The 19138-nt window shown below is 43.4% G+C and overlaps 3 protein-coding genes across 5 annotated transcripts in view; 2 read left to right on the forward strand and 1 right to left on the reverse strand.

Annotated features, from left to right (window-relative positions):
• Nucleotides 1-19138, reverse strand: part of LOC308407496 (protein NLRC3-like) — a gene marked incomplete at its 3' end in the record, with an annotated part of 496743 nt that overhangs the window by 258219 nt on the left and 219386 nt on the right. The gene's annotated exons all lie outside the window — the stretch shown is intronic.
• On the forward strand, nucleotides 4816-7539 carry LOC308394457 (histone H1-like). Its single transcript, XM_080878815.1, has one exon. It carries the CDS (start codon nucleotides 5550-5552, stop codon nucleotides 5961-5963), a length of 414 nt encoding a protein of 137 aa, XP_080734941.1. The 5' UTR covers nucleotides 4816-5549; the 3' UTR covers nucleotides 5964-7539.
• Nucleotides 13739-16463, forward strand: LOC308394443 (mitogen-activated protein kinase kinase kinase kinase 2-like). Of its 3 annotated transcripts, XR_013971215.1 has the most exons (8): nucleotides 13739-14085; nucleotides 14165-14288; nucleotides 14448-14506; nucleotides 14591-14694; nucleotides 15850-15987; nucleotides 16076-16147; nucleotides 16223-16309; nucleotides 16392-16463. XR_013971215.1 is itself a non-coding variant. In XM_080878798.1 (6 exons), exons 1-6 carry the CDS (start codon nucleotides 14058-14060, stop codon nucleotides 16454-16456), a joined length of 435 nt encoding a protein of 144 aa, XP_080734924.1. In that variant the 5' UTR covers nucleotides 13739-14057; the 3' UTR covers nucleotides 16457-16463. The 3 variants fall into 3 exon arrangements, 1 of the variants encoding a protein (XP_080734924.1); XR_013971214.1 differs by lacking the exon at nucleotides 15850-15987 and having other exon boundaries at nucleotides 14165-14506; XM_080878798.1 differs by lacking the exons at nucleotides 14591-14694; nucleotides 15850-15987.

Here is a 19138-nt window from a genome sequence, read left to right on the forward strand (position 1 = left end):
AGCCAAAATGCAAGGCAAGTTTATTTATATCGCACAGTTCAACAACAAGGTGATCCCAAGTTCTTTACAGAACATTAAAAAACAAAAACAGATAAAAAGCATGATTTAAACGTGACGTGCCCGTGAGCTCCGCCGGCAGCCAGCTGTGCCAGAGTGACCGAGCCCCAGGCTGAGAGGCCAAAGGCACCGCACCCTGAAGGAGCCCGAGCGAGCCCCAGGCTCCAGGCCCCGACAAGCAGTACCTGGACGCCCATCCCCAGACACAAAGAACCACCAATGCACCGATGTCTGAAGGCGTCTGCCACTGGCAGGGGGAGTGGTGGGGGGAGATAGGCCTCCATACCTTGGAGGGCCTGAGATGTCCCCAGAGAGGTGGCGTCTGATACCCGACCTGACATATGGACACAGACAAACAGGCACACACAGATACAAACATCCATTCCCACCCTCATGCTCTCATATGCAATTACTCAGCAGCAGGTAAGCGCATAGCCCCTCCTGGTAGCCCTCAATGTCTACGTGTATTTAAAATTGAGAGGTGGGCAACGGCGCCAGGGGTGAGGTTGTACACCCTGATGTGATTCTGATCTTGGAAACATTAAAGACATTCATAGCCAGACTGCTGACTTTGTGTTTTTATTCAGTCGCCTAACAGAAGTGCAGTGAGAAACGATTTACCCCATCCTGATTTCTTAGCTATTTGCATATTTGCCACACTTACGTGTTTCAGATCGTGAAGCAAATTTTTATGATAGATAAAGATGACCAGAGTCAGCATAAAATAAAGCTTTTACATGTATTGCTGGGAGGTCGGCAGCTCCCTCCACTGCTTGGCCCTCTGTGAAAAACAACTGGGATCCAGCTTCCCTGTGATGCTGAATTATATAAGTGGACAAAAATAAATAGATAGAAGGATGGATGATTGTATTTTGTGTACAATCGTTGAAGTGTAAAAAGGGTTGGCCCTCCGTGGTGCCCTAAGCAAAGTTTGATTTTTGGGGCCCTTTAATAGTGCCAATAATAGTGATTAATGATCACCTACTATAAATGTATTTCATTTTCTAATGTTGATGTTGTTGTAATCCACAGTGAAAAATGTCATAAAAACAGATAACAAATTTGCAACTTTCATGAAAAATGTTTTCATTAATATTAAAAAAAAAAAAAAAAAACACCTCCCCCTGCTGGCCACACAGAGAAACAATAGATAAAACCTGAGAGCTGCACAGTTGCAGCAGTGTGGTTTACGTCATTCTGTTGTCAGCCTGTTTTACACATCGGTGGTTTCTTATTGATGTGTAAAAAGATCTGAAATCGTAGTAAATTCAGCTGCTATTGTGGGCTGCGGATGATTTACACTTAACATTTTAATAACTGGGTATTGAATGTCAGAGGCCCAATGTTCCCTCTAATTTTTCAGGTGTCTGAGCGAACACACAAACTCCCTGAGCGGTTCCTTGGACCACTGTGAGCGACAGCAGACGTGTGCACTGTGGTCACACCGGCATCGAATCCATCCAAGTTTCATGGTTTATTAAAATAATCAAATTACAGCGTTTACATTTATGTTAGACTACTTTTAATGAACTGCTTCAGCCCATTTACAATGAAAATGTAAAAGAAATCTTGTTCATGACCTGTGTAGTATATTAACACTATTGGAAGTACAAATAACTTGAACTCCAATTTAGAAAACACAACTTTTTTTTTTTTATAAAGCTCTGACTTGTATTATGAGTCCGTGGTCTGGGAGAGAGTCTGTAACTCTCTGTCTCCAAAATACTGTATATAATAACCAAAGCTGGGAAATTAATCAATCAATCAATCTTTATTTATAAAGCACTTTTCATACAAAAAAAGTAGCACAAAGTGCTTTACATGGTTAAAAGCACCCCACCCCGCCCTCCAACTAACCCCCCACACTCTCATTAACATAAACAATCATGAATGCACCCATATCCCCCCCCCCCCCCCCCCCCCCCCAGCCAGGCTGAGAGGACCCCCAGAGCCCCAGCAGCCACGGTCGATCACAGCCCCGGTGCAGAGAGCCCCCTCCGAGGAAACACTGGAGATATGTCACAATAGGATATATACAGGGTAAAAAGATAAAGTAATTAAGAACGGGATACAATAGAAATAGTAAGAAGATAAAAAATGAGTAAGAATAAAATCAATAAATATTAGGTAAAACCTAAATTAATAAATAGAATAACAGGATAGAATAAATAAGCATAAAATAAATAAACGTTAGGTGAAAGATAAATTAAAAAGGTGGTCTTGAGCCTGTTCTTAAAAACATGTACGTTCTCTGCGGCCCTGAGCTCCTCCGGCAGGCTGTTCCACAGACGAGGACCATACCACTGAAAAGCTGCCTCTCCATGAGTATGTGTGCTGTCTTTGGGAACAGTCAAAAGGCCAGTACCAGAGGACCTCAAGGTCCGCGAGGGTTCGTATGGTAAAAGCAGATCTGAGAGATAAGACGGCCCTGTTAGATTTGTATTGTTGATTGTCATTTATGCTTAGAAATATTTACTTATATATGCTTAGAGTTTTGTAATTAGTTGTAGATTGGTAGAGGTTTTGATCCTTGATAGTCTGCAAACTTTGTGTGTATTAGACAGCACTTTGGGAGCATGAGAGGTCATACCGTGTCTTATTGTTTTATGGTAGGATTAACGTAGCTACGTCTGTTCTAGTCTAAGTGCTCTTTGTTTAGATGAACTGCAGGACTTCCTCACCGTGTTATCTAGGATGAACCATCTAGGGTGAGGGGGAGGCTACCCTCTTCCTGACCAAGGATGTTTGACCCTTTGATCAGCAGCACACACACACACACACACACACACACACACACACACACACACACACACAGGCAAGGTACTCTTTGTTTGTATGTAGACGTCGTATGTTAATGAACCTATGCATATTCATGTAACCTCAATAAAAGGACAGTGTTACGGGAGGACGGAGAGACCAACTGGAGTCAAGCGGTTGTCCGGTTCTCTCCCGTGCACGAGTAACATGAAGAACTTTGCCTACTTGTGTCTTGCTTAGCAGTGTAATTATATTGTCTTCAACGTTCCAGCGGATGGGTTCAAGCTACAAACCTATCATTAATTGGTCCTTCGATGCCGGAGCCCTGGAATCGCATTCACCGAGGGGAGGAGAGGCACGCTAAAAGACTGACGTCAGCCAGGAAGTTCCTGTGGATTCGCGGTCTGTCTTTTCTCCTCGATGAATGACGGTCGGCGGGATTCGGGCTGATATTACACTCTAAGCAACGCCAAGTAAGTTTAAAGAGGCCGACTCTATAACCGTGTCGTTGTGCAGTCTCCGCCACTTTGTGAGGCGTTGAGAAGAGGCCGACTCTATAACCGTGTCGTTGTGCAGTCTCCGCCACTGTGTGAGGCGTTGAGAAGAGGCCGACTCTATAACCGTGTCGTTGTGCAGTCTCCGCCACTGTGTGAGGCGTTGAGAAGTTCGCTACTTTGTGTAGCGATACCCGGGTTCCTTGCTACTTTGTGGAGCAAGAGGTTCCTCGCTACTTTGTGTGGCTAGAGGTGAGTTCTCCGCCACTTTGTGGGGCGTTGAGAAGTTCCGCGGGGTCCAGATTGTGCTGGACGATAGGCCTATTTTGTGTTGTTTTTGTTGTCGTCGTCGTCGTTGTTGTTGTTGTTGTGTGGGTGTGTGCGGAGCAGAACATGTGGTCTGTGACACCGACTGTTGTTGTTATCATGGGTTTCTAAGCAACCAAGAGTGAGTCGGAGGGAGACAGACGTTTGTGCTGGACTTTGCTCCTGGCAGCACAAAGTATTTATGTAAAAAAGAGAGGGAGCGACGGCTCCACAGCTGCGCGGGTTCACGCGAGCGCGGTCACGCGGGTTTCACGCGGACCTGAGCCGTGCGGTTAATCGCAGGCTTAAAAATGGAAGAGATTAAAATGTTAGAAGTTTTCAGAAAACACACCAGCCTTGAAGAGCGTGTGGAGAAGGCCAGCCCACATCAGCAGCTATGCTCTGGTGGGTGGCTGTCCCCCCACCCCTTGCTGACACAAAACGTTAACTCTTCAGCCTGTGTGCCAGACCATAGACGTAATTGAGGTGGATAGTTGTTAAAAGTCATCTACATTACGCTTGTGGTTGCTTAAATTCAGTACGATGACATGTGAGGTGAAGTGATATAGATAAATATTTAAACTAATGAAGTGCATAGAGGCACTTGACCTGTGTGGAAGACTGTCGTCTTATTATGAACCATTGTTGAGATGTAGAGCACACCTGTGAAAACAACTAATATGCTGAACCCTGTATGAAACATCTAAAAGTACATGATGGAGAAGCTGAGTTGAATATGAAAGTGTAAGACTTTGCCACTGTGGGCAGAGCAACTACTGTGTGATGTTGCGTTGCAGTTTTTTTTTTTCTTCTGAGCTGATGAGCAGGCTACACATTATCAGATCGAGAGCTGTCTGAGAACTACTCTAAGAGAGGGAAACAGCGCTATGATAACTGTGATAACTGGAGTGTGCAACGTTTCCATGAGCAGTTTTCCTGCATCTTGACTTGTGTGTAGAGTGTTCATAACATCAGCATCATGTTTTTGATTATTTGTTTGTTGGGTTGAAAAATAGTTAAATAAACTGGTGATCATATTTACGGATCACCATGGCACATATCATCAGCCATGTGATTTATTTTTGCAGATGACAAAGTGAGTGTGAATGTGTCTGACGTCACGGTGTTTTTGTGCGCTGTGTAAAAGTAATTGCCTTTGATTTTGAGTGACAGCGGTGATTTTGCAGGTCACCAGCTATTGTAAATAAAAAAAAAAAAGAGTGAATAAGAGGGAGAATTTATATTGTAGAAAAAAATAATCATAGGAAAAAGGTTTTGTGTTGATCAACCAAAAAAAACAACTATAATTTCATTTTCTGCTTTTAAGAAAGGACTGTTCACAAAAACACAGAGCGAGAGAGAGAGAGAGATATGTGTTGATTAAGCAGTGATGATAATAATGAAATGTCTTAGTTTGTCACTTTCAGGTGAAAAGCAGACCTGAATCAATTTTCCACATGCAGCGGTCGGAAGAAAGTTATAGTTTAACATCATTGGAAACATGCAGGCCAAGTTTCTGGCTGACTTATTTACAGTGCCATGTGTTTCTCAACCTCACAAGCGAGCTCACTCCTCCCTGAAGATAAGGAATGCAGCTCCATGATAAAGAGACAGCAGCAAGTCCTGAGCACAAAAAGTCCCAGCAAAGCAGCAGCAATGTGGATAAACAGCAGCAGAAGAAAGCAAACCCATCTTCCTGTCTGATTGGATGAATTCCACGGAGGGGCGAGCAAGATGGCGGTGGCAGCATGTTGAAATGCTCAAAAAGGACTGAGTGACTCGGGCAAGCCACATGCAGCTAGCATGCTGGCTAGCGACATGAAAGAAATGGACCCTTCATGATGCGTTCAACGTGCCAGCGCTGTGGTGGGAAAGGCTCCATCATAAACACGCCCTGCGCCCTGCGCTGAGGTTCAGGCCAAGAAGAAGAAGACGATGACTTCCAAGCCCAAGAAGGTCGGCCTCAGCGTGGGCGAGCTGATTGTGAAAGCCGTGGCCGCTTCCAAGGAGCGCAACGGCCTGTCCGTGGCCGCCCTCAAGAAGGCTCTGGCTGCCGGAGGCTACGATGTGGACAAGAACAAGGCCCGTGTCAAGACCGCCATCAAGAGTCTGGTGGCGAAGGGCACTCTGGTGCAGACCAAGGGCACCGGGGCCTCCGGATCCTTCAAGATGAACAGGGTTACTGAGACCAAAGCTAAGACGCCCGCCGCGGCCAAAGCCAAGAAACCGGCAGCAGCTGCTAAGAAGTCGCCCAGGAAGGCAGCAGCAGCAGCACTTCAGCCACTAGCACGAAGTCAACCGCATCAGAGGACAATAGTGAGAGTGGCTGTGACTTCACTGTGCATGTGAAGAAAACGTTTGAGGAGAACTGAACAGTTGGAGTTTGACATTTGCCACCTGTGGAGTAAAATGGCAAGAAGAGACAGTGGGACACAGGACAAAGCTGAAGGAGAACTGCCGGCTGTTGGACTGTTGAAGTGGGAGAGGACAACAGAGTGAGAAGACTAGGTGAGAACGCATAGGAATTATTTAATGTGGGAAATCAAAATTTGGGTTAGCAAACCTGGGGAAAAGAAAACTGACTGCTTAAGTTGGAAAATTGAGACGGAGTCTGAAACATTGCGAAAATAGAAACATATACAAAATCACACACACACAAGCAGAACATGCATTAACCCTACTAACAATTCCAAACACAAAATGACTCATGAAGACTCATAGCACATTAGTTAAGAAATGATTAAATAATAGCAGAGAAGTGTGTAGGAAAGGCAGCTTTAAGAACATGCTCTGCTGGAGATGCAGCTCCACAGACATGCATTAGACCTGCCTAATAACACAAACACATGTAATGAAAATTAGCTTGTTATCTTTCATCAGTGTTACAATAGTGTCAATTTAGCAGACACTTGTTATCAAATGCTGAATTTATCCTAAAGAAAAAAAATTGACTCTCCAAGTTGCAGGACAACAATTTAACTTTTGTGAGAAAAAAGATCCTGGTTTGACCAACCAGTGATCAGACAATAAATTTAGTTGTTAAAATGGTAAATTGGGAGAAGCTTCCTGCTTGATTGAGGCAGCACATGTAATTTACTGTATGAGGGAAATTGTCTTTTGTGATACTATTTTGAACATGCTTTTCTGTCGTCCTGTCAACTTAGTGGGTTAATAGTTGATATGCAAATTAGTGATCGGTTTTAGATTAATGAAAGGTGACTGAATTCTAGCACGAGTGAATGAGATGTGTTGGAGTTGTTGTGTGTTGAGTAGAGACTCTAAAACACTGAGTTTCCTGCTTTGATGTGCGAGTGAATCCTGTATTTAGATACACAACTCTGAATACGTCAGAACAGACTGTTTTGTGAAGTGCATGACAGCATGTCACATGTTTTATGATGAAGGGAAAAGGAAAATTGAATAAAATAGATCTGTGGCCTAAATGAGTGAAGAGCACAGACCTGGTAATTAAACTCATAGCTAATAAGACATTAGGATTATGTTGTGTGTTGTGCAGCTGATGGTTGATTTGGAGTGAATCTAGCTGATGATTTTTCTTTTGTTGTGAAGTTGAGCCTGCCGATTAGTATGATGGTATGATAAACCATGCTAATGGTATGATTTACCCTCCTGAGATGAGGAGCTTGTGTCATGACTTAACAAGGCCTTTTTATTTTGATACTTTCACAGTGCACTGAAAGTTTTGTTTGATAATCTCTGTTCTTTAAGCAGATCTGCACGTCGGGAATTAAAAGCGCTACACGTCGTCGAGAAAATTGTGCCAAGTGAGTTCTCCACATTTAAATGGACTCTGGAGAAAGCCACTTATTTGGGACAATTATTAAATGACAGTCCCAGTCCAAAAGGATTCAGCGATGTAATCCAAACTAAAGTTCTTCTTTTTCTTTTTGAAATGACGTCATTTTGCTGAGAGTGGAAACTAAATGCGACGATAGGTTCCACTATCAGCAAAGAAAGAAAGAATGAATGCATGAATGAGTGAGTGAAAGGAAAACAAACTGACTGACTGGTAAAAGCTGACAAAAGCTGACAAGACTTTACTGATGTAACACGACTGTGTGAAGTTGACCCCCGCCTGGCAGGGGTGCAGATGAGTCTGTGTGTGCTTCCCTTTACAGAAGCAGGAAGATGACAGCAACACTCGAGGTTGCATGATGATTTAACATTTTAAATGCCATTTTCTGTGTCTGTGAATTTACTATGTGTGTGTCATTCACTAGCTTGTGTGCTCACAGAGATAACTGTGACAAAGTATGCATACGCCTGCGCAAGCGCTAACATTTGCATTTTCGTTTTTACAGCATTACGGTTCTTCATGTGTTTGATCATGTGATTTATAGGAATACTGGCTAATGTTTCTCTACTACAAGATTTCTGGGTTTATGTGTGAAGAAAACTGTAGTTACAGGCATATGTTGATGGAGAAATTAATATAGTTTGAGACATACTGTGATGAGACCAGTGTTACTGTTTCCACAGCGAGTGTTAACTTTATGGTGTTTTATGGCACCTCTAGAATCCGTTGACCTGTGTTTGACCTCCGTCTGACCACAGTCAATGTGTATTGCTAATGTTTGTTTCTTTGAGAATGCTGTAGTAGATTCAGCTGAAGCGGACAAGTGACATGGGTAAAACAAATAAGAGATTACGGTATTTATGGAATAGTTTATTATGGGCTCATTTGCTGGCCACTTTTGAACCCATAATAATAATATATGAGTGGAGTGACTTTGCTTAAGAGAAGTCACTGATTACATTAATGTTAACGGAGTACATGGGATAATCCATGTCTGAGGTGAATTAGGGTAATAGTTGTAGTTACTGATTTGAGAAAACCTGCACATGACACTTGTCTTGCTGATGTTGAATGCTTATTACTCTTATGATACAATTGTTTACAGGTATGAAGTTTGATTTCACTTCCAGATTTTGCTTTCCAGGCCGTGATGGTGTGTATGCAGGCTCCTGGGAGAGCCAGGTGTTAAGCAAACTTAATATGCAACACACGCTAACATCTTTTATTGCAGGGTTACGGAGCTACTCCAGAGGAGATGCCCTGATGTTGCCTGGGACATGATCTAGCTAATCTTTTTCTTTAAGACAGGGATCCAGGTTTGGTGAGTTGACGCATGGGAATGTCCATGCGTCAAGAGGTGGAGTGCAAGGATTAACATTAAACAATGTTTACTATTATTGTTGCAGTGATTTGTGTGATTAGCCGTTTATTTACAAATATTAAACCTATGCAAGTGGTGCATCCATGTTCAGATGAGGCTTTGATGGCCTATAAGTGAAGTTCACTGAACTAAAGAATGTGGTTTGATGATTGTTGACATGCTCTCCAAATAGAAGTTTTTCTTCTTAGCAAGGGAATACAGGTGCAGCAGTAATCTCCTGAGAAATCTTCAGAGGCCCAGTGAGAAGCGTGAACCATTCCAGGCATAGCTGACAGCCAGGCAGTGGTTGAGGTCAAAGGTCAAGCTGGTTGGGGCCCATCATGAGATCAGACCTTGGAGCCACAGCAAGGACCATGAAACTGCCTGCAAAATAGAGGAGAGGATCGTCCACAAGATGGGAGCTGAGGCCAGGAGAGAGGCTTCAGGAGGATCAGAGATCATCTTCAGCACAGCAGACATCACACAGAGAGCTGTGCTACTGAGTTTCCAGGAGATTTTAAATAAAATGAAAGATTCAATATTGACGCTGAGGAAGACAACTAAGGTGTACGACGTGCTCTGCCTTAAACCTTCAGCAGCGTTGGAACATGAAAACTTGTGGGATGAGGGGAGCGTGCCAAGCTCCATCGACAGCGCAGAAGGAGTTCGGGGATGACATCATGATTCTATGAAAGCACAGGAACCAGAAGCTATGGTGGTGATGACAGCAGTTTCCTATGAACAACACCTAATGCTGTGCCACTATACTGTGCATACGATGACACTCTGAAGGCTGCTGGGATCATAACAGCAGTAAGATGACGGAACCCAGCACCCTTTCCACAGAGGTGTTTCTCTGCAGAGCGTGGACAATGAAGGAGTCATGAATATCCCCCTCGCAGGATGAAGGCCTGAAGTGAGGTGATGGGAGGCCATAAAACTAGAGTGCTGAGAGGTCTGCAGCTTTGGAAATAGCTGAGACCCATGTTGACAAACAACAAAACTAACTGGTATGTTTGAATGTTTATTCTACATACATTTGGACTCTGGTCCTATGGACAACGAAACAACTAGAAGAGACATTCATGACGCCCTGCAGAACTCAAACCACTCTGCAGAGAGACATGTGATTTGCACACCCGGAGGAAGCATCACCAAGCTGAGATGTTTTTGAAAATGTTACTTTTTTAGTTTCACTATTAAATTAACAATTTCTTTGGTTGCTCGTAAGATGCAGTTTGCCATAAGATGAGCTCAATGAATGGGGTAACTGCTAATACATTTATTAAACTGTGTACCTTTCAGTAATTTAGGGTGATTTGACATATGCTGAGTATAAAAAGGTTTGCATTGAAACTGTCAGACATGAGGTATTCATACCTGGGAACTTTTCAAGCATAAAGGTCAAAAAGGGGGGAAATGTTAGATTTGTATTGTTGATTGTCATTTATGCTTAGAAATATTTACTTATATATGCTTAGAGTTTTGTAATTAGTTGTAGATTGGTAGAGGTTTTGATCCTTGATAGTCTGCAAACTTTGTGTGTATTAGACAGCACTTTGGGAGCATGAGAGGTCATACCGTGTCTTATTGTTTTATGGTAGGATTAACGTAGCTACGTCTGTTCTAGTCTAAGTGCTCTTTGTTTAGATGAACTGCAGGACTTCCTCACCGTGTTATCTAGGATGAACCATCTAGGGTGAGGGGGAGGCTACCCTCTTCCTGACCAAGGATGTTTGACCCTTTGATCAGCAGCACACACACACACACACACACACACACACACACACACACACACACACACACACACACACACACACACAGGCAAGGTACTCTTTGTTTGTATGTAGACGTCGTATGTTAATGAACCTATGCATATTCATGTAACCTCAATAAAAGGACAGTGTTACGGGAGGACGGAGAGACCAACTGGAGTCAAGCGGTTGTCCGGTTCTCTCCCGTGCACGAGTAACATGAAGAACTTTGCCTACTTGTGTCTTGCTTAGCAGTGTAATTATATTGTCTTCAACGTTCCAGCGGATGGGTTCAAGCTACAAACCTATCAGGCCCAAATCAAATTCAAATTCAAATTTTATTTTTCACGCACACAGTCATACACAGTACGATATGCAGTGAAATGGTTGGACAACTGCTCGTGACCTAAAGAAAAAAAAAAAGGAAATAAATAGGAAATAAATAGGAAAAATTAAAAAGGGTAAATTTAACTAGGAGGGAATAAGATATAAATTAAGGTTAAAAATGAAATAACTGTACAACACAAATTAGAATGAAGGGTAAATTTAACTGGGAGAATAACATAAAATATATAAATTAAAGTTGAAAATAAAATAACTGTACAACAAAATACACAATATAGAACTATATAAGAATGTATGAAGAAATATAAATAAATAAATATATACACAATAACAGCAGCTGTACAAGTATTAACTGGAAATGAAGAATATAGTGACCAGTGTTGTGCAATCCACATTATGTCTTGTGCAGTGCAAATATGCTTAAAGTGATTTAAGTGATGAAGTGAAAACAATGTCCAGAAAGTCCAGTGTGTGTGTAAGAACCATATGTGTGGGTCAGTACTGTGTGGTGGTGTGATTGAGAGACCGTATCGCCTGCGGGAAGAAGCTCCTCCTCAGTCTCTCTGTGTTGGTCTTCAGGGAGCGGAATCGCTTTCCTGACCTCAGCAGAGAGAACAGTCTGTTGTTGGGATGGCTGAGGTCCTTCACGATCTTCCTGGCCTTGGTCCAGCACCGCCTGCTGTAGATTGAGTGCAGGTCAGGGAGCTCGGAGCGGATGGTGCGCTCAGCTGACCGCACAACCCTCTGTAGAGCTCGTCTGTCCTGCATGGTGCTGTTCCCGAACCAGGTTAAGATGTTTCCCGTCAGGATGCTCTCTATGGTGCACGAGTAAAAGTTCCTGAGCACCTTGGAGGGCAGTTGGAAGTCTCTCAAGCGTCTGAGGTGGTAGAGACGCTGTCGGGCCTTTTCACCACGGTGTTGATGTGACAGGACCATGACAGGTCCTGCGTGATGTGAACTCCGAGGTATTTGAAGCTGTCCACTCTCTCCACTGGGCACTCGTTGATGACGGGGGTCTGGTAGTTCCTCTCCTGCTTAGTGCTGAAGTCCACTATCAGCTCCTTTGTCTTACTGACGTTTAGAAGGAGGTTGTTCCTCTGGCACCAGTTCTCCAGATTCCTAATCTCCTTCAGGTAGGCCGTCTCGTTGTTATCAGAGATCAGGCCCACCACGACGGTGTCGTCAGCAAACTTGATGATGGTGGTGGAGCTGGTAGTGGCCACACAGTCATATGTGTACAGAGAGTACAGCAGGGGGCTCAGAACACACCCCTGGGGGGCTCCAGTGCTGAGAGTGGTGGAGGCTGAGACATGTCCGCCCATCCTTACTGCCTGTGGTCTGCCAGTTAGGAAGTTGGAGATCCACTGACACATAGATGAGCTGAGTCCCAGATGCTCCAGCTTGGTGGTGAGTGTGGAGGGAATTATGGTATTAAATGCAGAGCTGTAGTCTATGAAGAGCATTTTAACATAATTCCCCCTTCTAGTGTCCAAGTGAGTGAGTGATGTGTGGAGGAGATGAGAGATGGCATCGTCTGTGGAACGATTTGGACGGTAAGCGAACTGTAGTGGGTCCAGTGTGTCTGGTAGTGAAGAAATGATGAAGTCTCTGACCAGGTGTTCAAAGCACTTCATCACTACTGAGGTGAGGGCTACAGGGCGATAGTCATTGAGAGAAGCAGACCATTAAGACATTTAAAAACCAATAAAAGAACTTTAAAATCGATCCTGAAATACACGGGGAGCCAATGCAGCGATTCTAAAACCGGTGTACTGTGGGCCCACCCTCTGGTCTTCGTCAGCACACGAGCTGCAGTTTTGTAAAAGTTGTAAGGGTGATATATTCTTTTTGGGGAGACCAGAGAGCAGGGCGTTACAGCAATCAATGCGACTGGTAATAAAAGCATGCATCAACATATATAGCTGAATTTTTTAAATATTTTGTACACAATAACAGAATAATTTCAGAAAAACACAAAATGACTGGTGTCAATATTATTTGCCCCACAAAAAAGGTCGAATATAAAACAATATTGCAAATATTGCACAGTTGAAAAAAAAAAAGCACTACAGCTCAGTTGTTCCCGCCATCCTTTGTCCTCCTGTTTCCCCTCCCTCTCCCCTCCAACGACGAGTTTGATGGTGTTACGGATTCAAATATTGGGGATGGATACAAGAGGAAAAACCACAATAACAACACTGGTCCGACCGGGTTGAGTCAAACGATGATTTTAATGATCACACGCGTGGGAGATGGACACCGTACGCAGACAGCATCAGATCTCAAAATGGTGGAGCATTGATCAAACTCTTATAGCCTCTAGTGGCCCCCACCTTATCATAAAAGCCTAAACATTCACATGCTTTTCTCTCACACGGCGCCTAAGCTACGACCTTGGCTCCCTGTTTATCTGCTCCTGCTGAGTTGGGGCAGAAAACTCCAGCATGTTCTGTTCTCTTCTAATCAGACAAATAAGGCGATGACTTTCTGCGAACAGTATTTCTTATAACTCAGCAGTATAATGCATCATGAAACAATATCATTCATTCACAATAAATCAGCAGTCTAATGTAATGCAAATCAGTTTAACAAATGCAATAGTTATCACCTTCTTCTAATTCAGGAGAATAATGCAAACTAAAACTACATAATAATTCACAATCTTCAATTAGGGGTCTAACGTGGCATAAAATAATATTATAATACCACACTGGCAAACTTCTCCCAATGTTTCCACTGAAGGGGTTGAAAGTTAAAAAGCGCCGAAGGTTAAGTTAGGTTTGGAGTAAATCATGGATGTGCGCACGTGTTTGTGTGCAGCTTGTAGTGAAAAACGTGCGTGCAGAATTCATGCAGACATGTGTAACTGGTCGTTTTGAGGTAGAAAAGAGTGATGCGCGGTCAAGCTGGTAGTTGAAAGTGTCAGTCAGAGTAGAAGAGCATTGTGTAAAAATGCAAGTAATAACAAAAAAGTGCAAGTCATTAATCGCATCACCCTGAAAAACCTGAGTAAGGAGTGCAGCTCCTGATGAAAGGAGGAGCACTGAAAACCAGGAAATGATGTTTCTGGAACAGTCTGATGACTGAAGCTGGATGTTTGAAGTCTCAGTGAACTGCTTGTCTTTTCCCCACAGCTCCTCCCTCAGCGATGTATATGGCTATATGTTATGAACAATGTGCTGATGTCCGTATCAGGTAACAAACAGCGTGACACAAATGGAGAACATTGTGTCCACTCGATAATATGCTGCTCTAAAAAGGCTCCATCCTGCAGGCAAGTCGGCCCAGCTTTACTCGCACAGCCTGCCAGCTCTGTTTGAACAGAAAGGACATCTGCACAAGAAACACAGCAGCCTGTCGCTCAGCACCAACCGCCTCACTGAGCGGATCAGTCTCAGGTACGACACGCCATCACAGATGCAGGGAAACAGGAGCTGTAGGTGCAGCAGTGTTAATAATGTCATGTATGATGCTACCACTTGATTTTGAGGAAGGAGGATACTGTAAACCCAATTTTGTCTGCTTGTTCTGACCTGGATATTCTCTGTTGGCCACAGAAAGTTTACCATATCTGTAAAGATTCCTGACACTAAAGGTTGTAGGAGGTGCAGTGTAGGTAAGCAATGCCGAGTTACTCTGGTCAGTCTGTTTGTTCACGGAGAACAACTGCAGACACTTAGTCCTGCTCTCTCTGTTTCAGCAAGAAACCCATACACAGATAGTACATATCTGTGCGGGGCTGTCCCATCGGGCCTGGTTTTACTCTTGTGGTATGAGCCTCTTCAAAAGTTCATGCATCTAAAGGTTTGTACAGATATGTCGAACTTGCCACCTGAATAAATGTCTTCCTTTCTAACTCTAACCCGATTTCCACAATGCAAACCAGCCATTAGACCTGGATTACATAAAAGTAGACAGACAGCATATCAAAATCTGAAGCTGAAGAATGTAATTGATTTTTTTTAATAACATATGCATACTTTTTATTCAAGCCCAACAAGATTTTAGAGACTAAATAAAAGAAACGTTGTATAAACGCCGTCCAAAAACACCAACAGCACCTTCTCTGGGTCCAAGCTCGTGTAACTGAATGGTTACCATGTGTTTTCTGTGCTACAGGAACAGTGTTATCAGCACACAGTTCAACGCCAGCATGCACCATTAGATCACATAGCACAGATAATTGACAGTTTTTTTGTGAATGTCTCGCACATTTCATAACGATAATGTATGTACTGTGAGAACAGAGCTCTGTGTTAAGCCTGTCTGCAGTCCTAACACAGTGCTGCTTGGAGAAACACGCCTGTGCCACAACATTATGGAAAAGTGGCATCAGTCCAAAGACGTGCAGTTAGGGGATGGATGGATGGATGGATGGATGGATGGATGGATGGATGGATGGATGGATGGAAGGATGGATCGACGGGTGGATGGATGGATGGATGGACGGCTGGATGGATGGATGGATGGATGGATGGATGGATGGATGGATGGATGGATGGGTGGGTGGATGGATGGATGGACGGATGGGTGGACGGGTGGATGGATGGATGGACGGGTGGATGGATGGATGGATGGATGGATGGATGGACGGATGGATGGATGGATGGATGGATGGATGGATGGATGGGTGGGTGGATGTTTGGACGAACAGATGGACGGGTGGATGGATGGATGGATGGATGGATGGATGGACGGCTGGACGGATGGACGGGTGGATGGATGGATGGATGGATGGATGGATGGATGGATGGATGGATGGATGGATGGATGGATGGATGGATGGGTGGATGGCATCGGTTTATCTTTAATCTCAAGATTTAATAATCATACAAGAATTCTGTTGTGCTGTTTTTGACGGTTGTATGAACAGGTTCAGCTCAGGTTTAACAAGCATCACTTAACCATCCATGAGAATTTATTTAGTTTTTTTTGTTTTCCTTGGTGACTGTTTCACAGCAACTCGCCATCAGACTCCCAGATTCTCTTCTCAGCTGTGTGTTGGAGTGAGAGACTGTAGTAATGATAAACCACCAACCGGCCAACAGCTCAGGTTTGATATTATAGAGCTGAACGGCGCTCCTGTTCCAGTGCCAGGTAGGACCGTTTCTGCGTGTCTCTGCTGACTTCCTGAAGCTTCAAGCTTCAACTTGTTGCAACAAGCTTCCTTCTTTCCGTGCATCAGGAGATAGTGGAGCACTCAGAGTCGTGCAGGTAACCCAGCTGGACCGAGACACTGTTCTCATCACCTTGGAAAGTAAGTCCCCTCGCATATTGTGAATCCTTCAAATGTCTTTCATGCTCATTCTCAATCTGTGTACCGTTTGGACAGGAACTGTAAAGATCGTGAACCTGCAAGGACTTCCATCCAGACAGCTGGCTGCAGAAATAGTCTTTGACTTCCCCATTGAAACACTAGGTAGAAATGATGATGTGACAAACAAAGTGAATGAGAGCTGATGTGTGTCCTGAAAGCTGAGTGACACCTCCTGTTCTGTCAGTCTGCTTGCAGGATAGTGTGCTGGCGTTCTGGAAGCATGGCCTCAAAGGGAGGAGTTTCAGATGAGGTGATGAACTAGTAAATTCATCCAACGTTGGCTGAGCTCGTATCATGTGCTTATCATATTAGTTCTAAGTCATTACACATGTGAATTTTCACTTTATGTGCAGGTAACACAAGAAATTACAGATGAGAGTCGTGTGTTCAGAGTTCTGGGAACAAACAGGTATGTTAACTGTATGCTGACAAGAGCTATCAATCACTGTGAGAAACTAGTAATCCTAGTACATCAGAAGTAATCAGGATAGTATTTTTCTTGATACTATTGTTAATAGACCTGGAAGTGATTTTCAGAGTAGCATGTGGAAGTAGCATGAATACTGCTAGCATTAATGGTAGCATTAAAGCAGGAGTCACACTAGAGTGTTTGTTCTGTTGGTTACTCAGATCCAAGGATTTAGGAAATGCAGCCTATGTGTTTGCATGCAGCCCTCCAAAGAAAAACAGCCATTAAAGTTACCAACTACCGTCTACCTGACACTTTGTACAGAAAACTACTTTCCTTAGTGCTAATTTTCTTTATTCTAGTACCAAATCACAACAATAGTCACTTCAAGACACTGTATATTGTAAGGTAAAGGCCCTGCAATTATGGTGCACAAAGGTGAAAAACTCCCTTTTAGCAGGTGAAAACCTGAACCAGGCTGGGGGAGGGGCGGGCATCTGCTGCGATTGGTTGGGGGGGTGAGAGGAGGAAGACGGGACAAAGACAATCTGGGGAAGAGAGCCAGAGAATATTCTCAACTAATGATTGAATGCAGAGAGGTGTTTAAACAGATAGTGAGTGAAAAGGGCGACTGAAGAAGAAACACTTGGTGCATCACGGGAACCCGCCAGCAGCCTAGACTTAGGCTAACTAAGGGAGGATTCAGGGAAGAAAGGAAAGTTTGAAGCCTAATGTTAAAAGTAGAGAGGGTGTCTGTCTCCCAAACCCAAACTGGAAGCTGGTTCCACAGAAGTGGTGGCTGTAGTTCAGGTGGGGGAGCAGGTCACCTACTCCCCGTCTACATGCCAGATATCCTGCATGAAAGTTGCTCTCCGGTGCATCCGTCAGAGTATGAATGGGTGTGAACGGGTGAATGAGGCAAGCTTTGAGTGGTCAGAGTAGAAAACCACTATATAAGAACCGGTCCACTTACCATTTACCAAGAGGGGCCTGGAAACCGAAGGGTCTGGCTCCCATTTTACTTTTAAATACTTGGAACGAAGTGCTCTAATGGGGTGATATGGTACTATAAGGTCATTAAGATAAGACAGGGGCTGATTATTCAAAACCTTTTATGTGAGGATTTTGAATCTTTTATTCTGGATAAAACAGGGAGCCAATAAATGTTCTGTTTCTAGTCCCTGTCAGGACTCTCGCTGCAGCATGTTGCTCAGAGCAGTCTGGAATTGATTTTTGACTAAATAATTAAAACTAATAATAATATATTACTATATTATATTACTAACAAATCCAGGACACCCCTGTTGATCCAGCAGCTCTTAATGAAGTTTGAAATAAGAATCGTGGTGAGTTCATTAGAAATATTTCACTTTTCTTTTTTAAATCAGTCATTACTGTTTTAAAAATCCCACTGTTTTTGCACTTCAGATGATGAAGTGCAAAAACAGTGGGATTATATATGAGAAGGACGGACTCAAAGACTGTCGTGTATCACATATGTATTACATCGATGTCCAAAATCAATGCATCATTAATGAAACTGAAACAAAAGTACTGAATTTCATGTGGAAGACCAAACCTCAGCATTCAGGAAAGTCTTATACAGGAGCAAAGATAATGGACGTTACCCGGAGTTTTCCACTGTGAAACCAGGAATAACAGCTTAAAAATGTTTCTGTGATCTAAATCATTGTCAGCCTGGCAGGCAAATAGTGTGGACACCAAAGTTTGTGAACGTGATAACCTGAGAACAAAGACATGTAGGATTTTAAATCGGTACCATAGGTGTGTCTACTGGGAGGCTGAGGCTTAGCGCTGGTGGCTGCCAGTACTAAGTATTATTATACAACCCTTATTTAGTTGATCTTATCTTCTTTCCTTGTGTTTCAGTTAGTTTTTACTCAAACTGGGTGTAGAAGGAATCCCTGCAAAGGTTTCTTTTTCTTCTGTGTTATGTTTTATGTATTTCTCAGCTCTTTGCTTCCTTTTTTCTACTTTAAACTTGTTTGTATGCTGGTGTGTAAATGTTCACACTTATCATAAAGTTTAAAAAAGTAGTAGGCGTGGTGATGAGCAGGAACAGGAGTAAAACTCCAGTAAGTGTACCAGTACTGTACCAGTGTGTAGCATTAAAGTCAAACTACAGTGGTTGTAGTATCAGTAGAGTAGTGTTAGTACTAGAGGTGGGAGGAGTAGAAGCAGGTGGAGGCACTGGCTTTAGGTTAGTACTGCCTTTCTCTGGTTTTCCTTTACAACTCATCTCCTTCTCATTTGCTGACAATGTGCAGAGCCATCATCCTTCAGAGCACACCGACTGATGACCCGTCAGCACTGAGCAGCCTGTACATCCTGACAGGACACGAAAGCAGCTACTGAGAGAGGACACGGGGCTTCTCTTTCGACGGTGTTACCAAAGAAAAGCACAGCCTGTCTGTAACTGTGGGGTGGAAACGATGCTCTGTTTCACTGAGGCTGTGCCAGGAAACGGTTCAATGCTGGGAATGACAAATGTTAGGAAGGTA

The sequence above is a fragment of the Rhamphochromis sp. 'chilingali' genome (genome assembly GCF_963969265.1).
Source record: "Rhamphochromis sp. 'chilingali' genome assembly, chromosome: 1".
NCBI classification, from domain to species: domain Eukaryota; kingdom Metazoa; phylum Chordata; class Actinopteri; order Cichliformes; family Cichlidae; genus Rhamphochromis; species Rhamphochromis sp. 'chilingali'.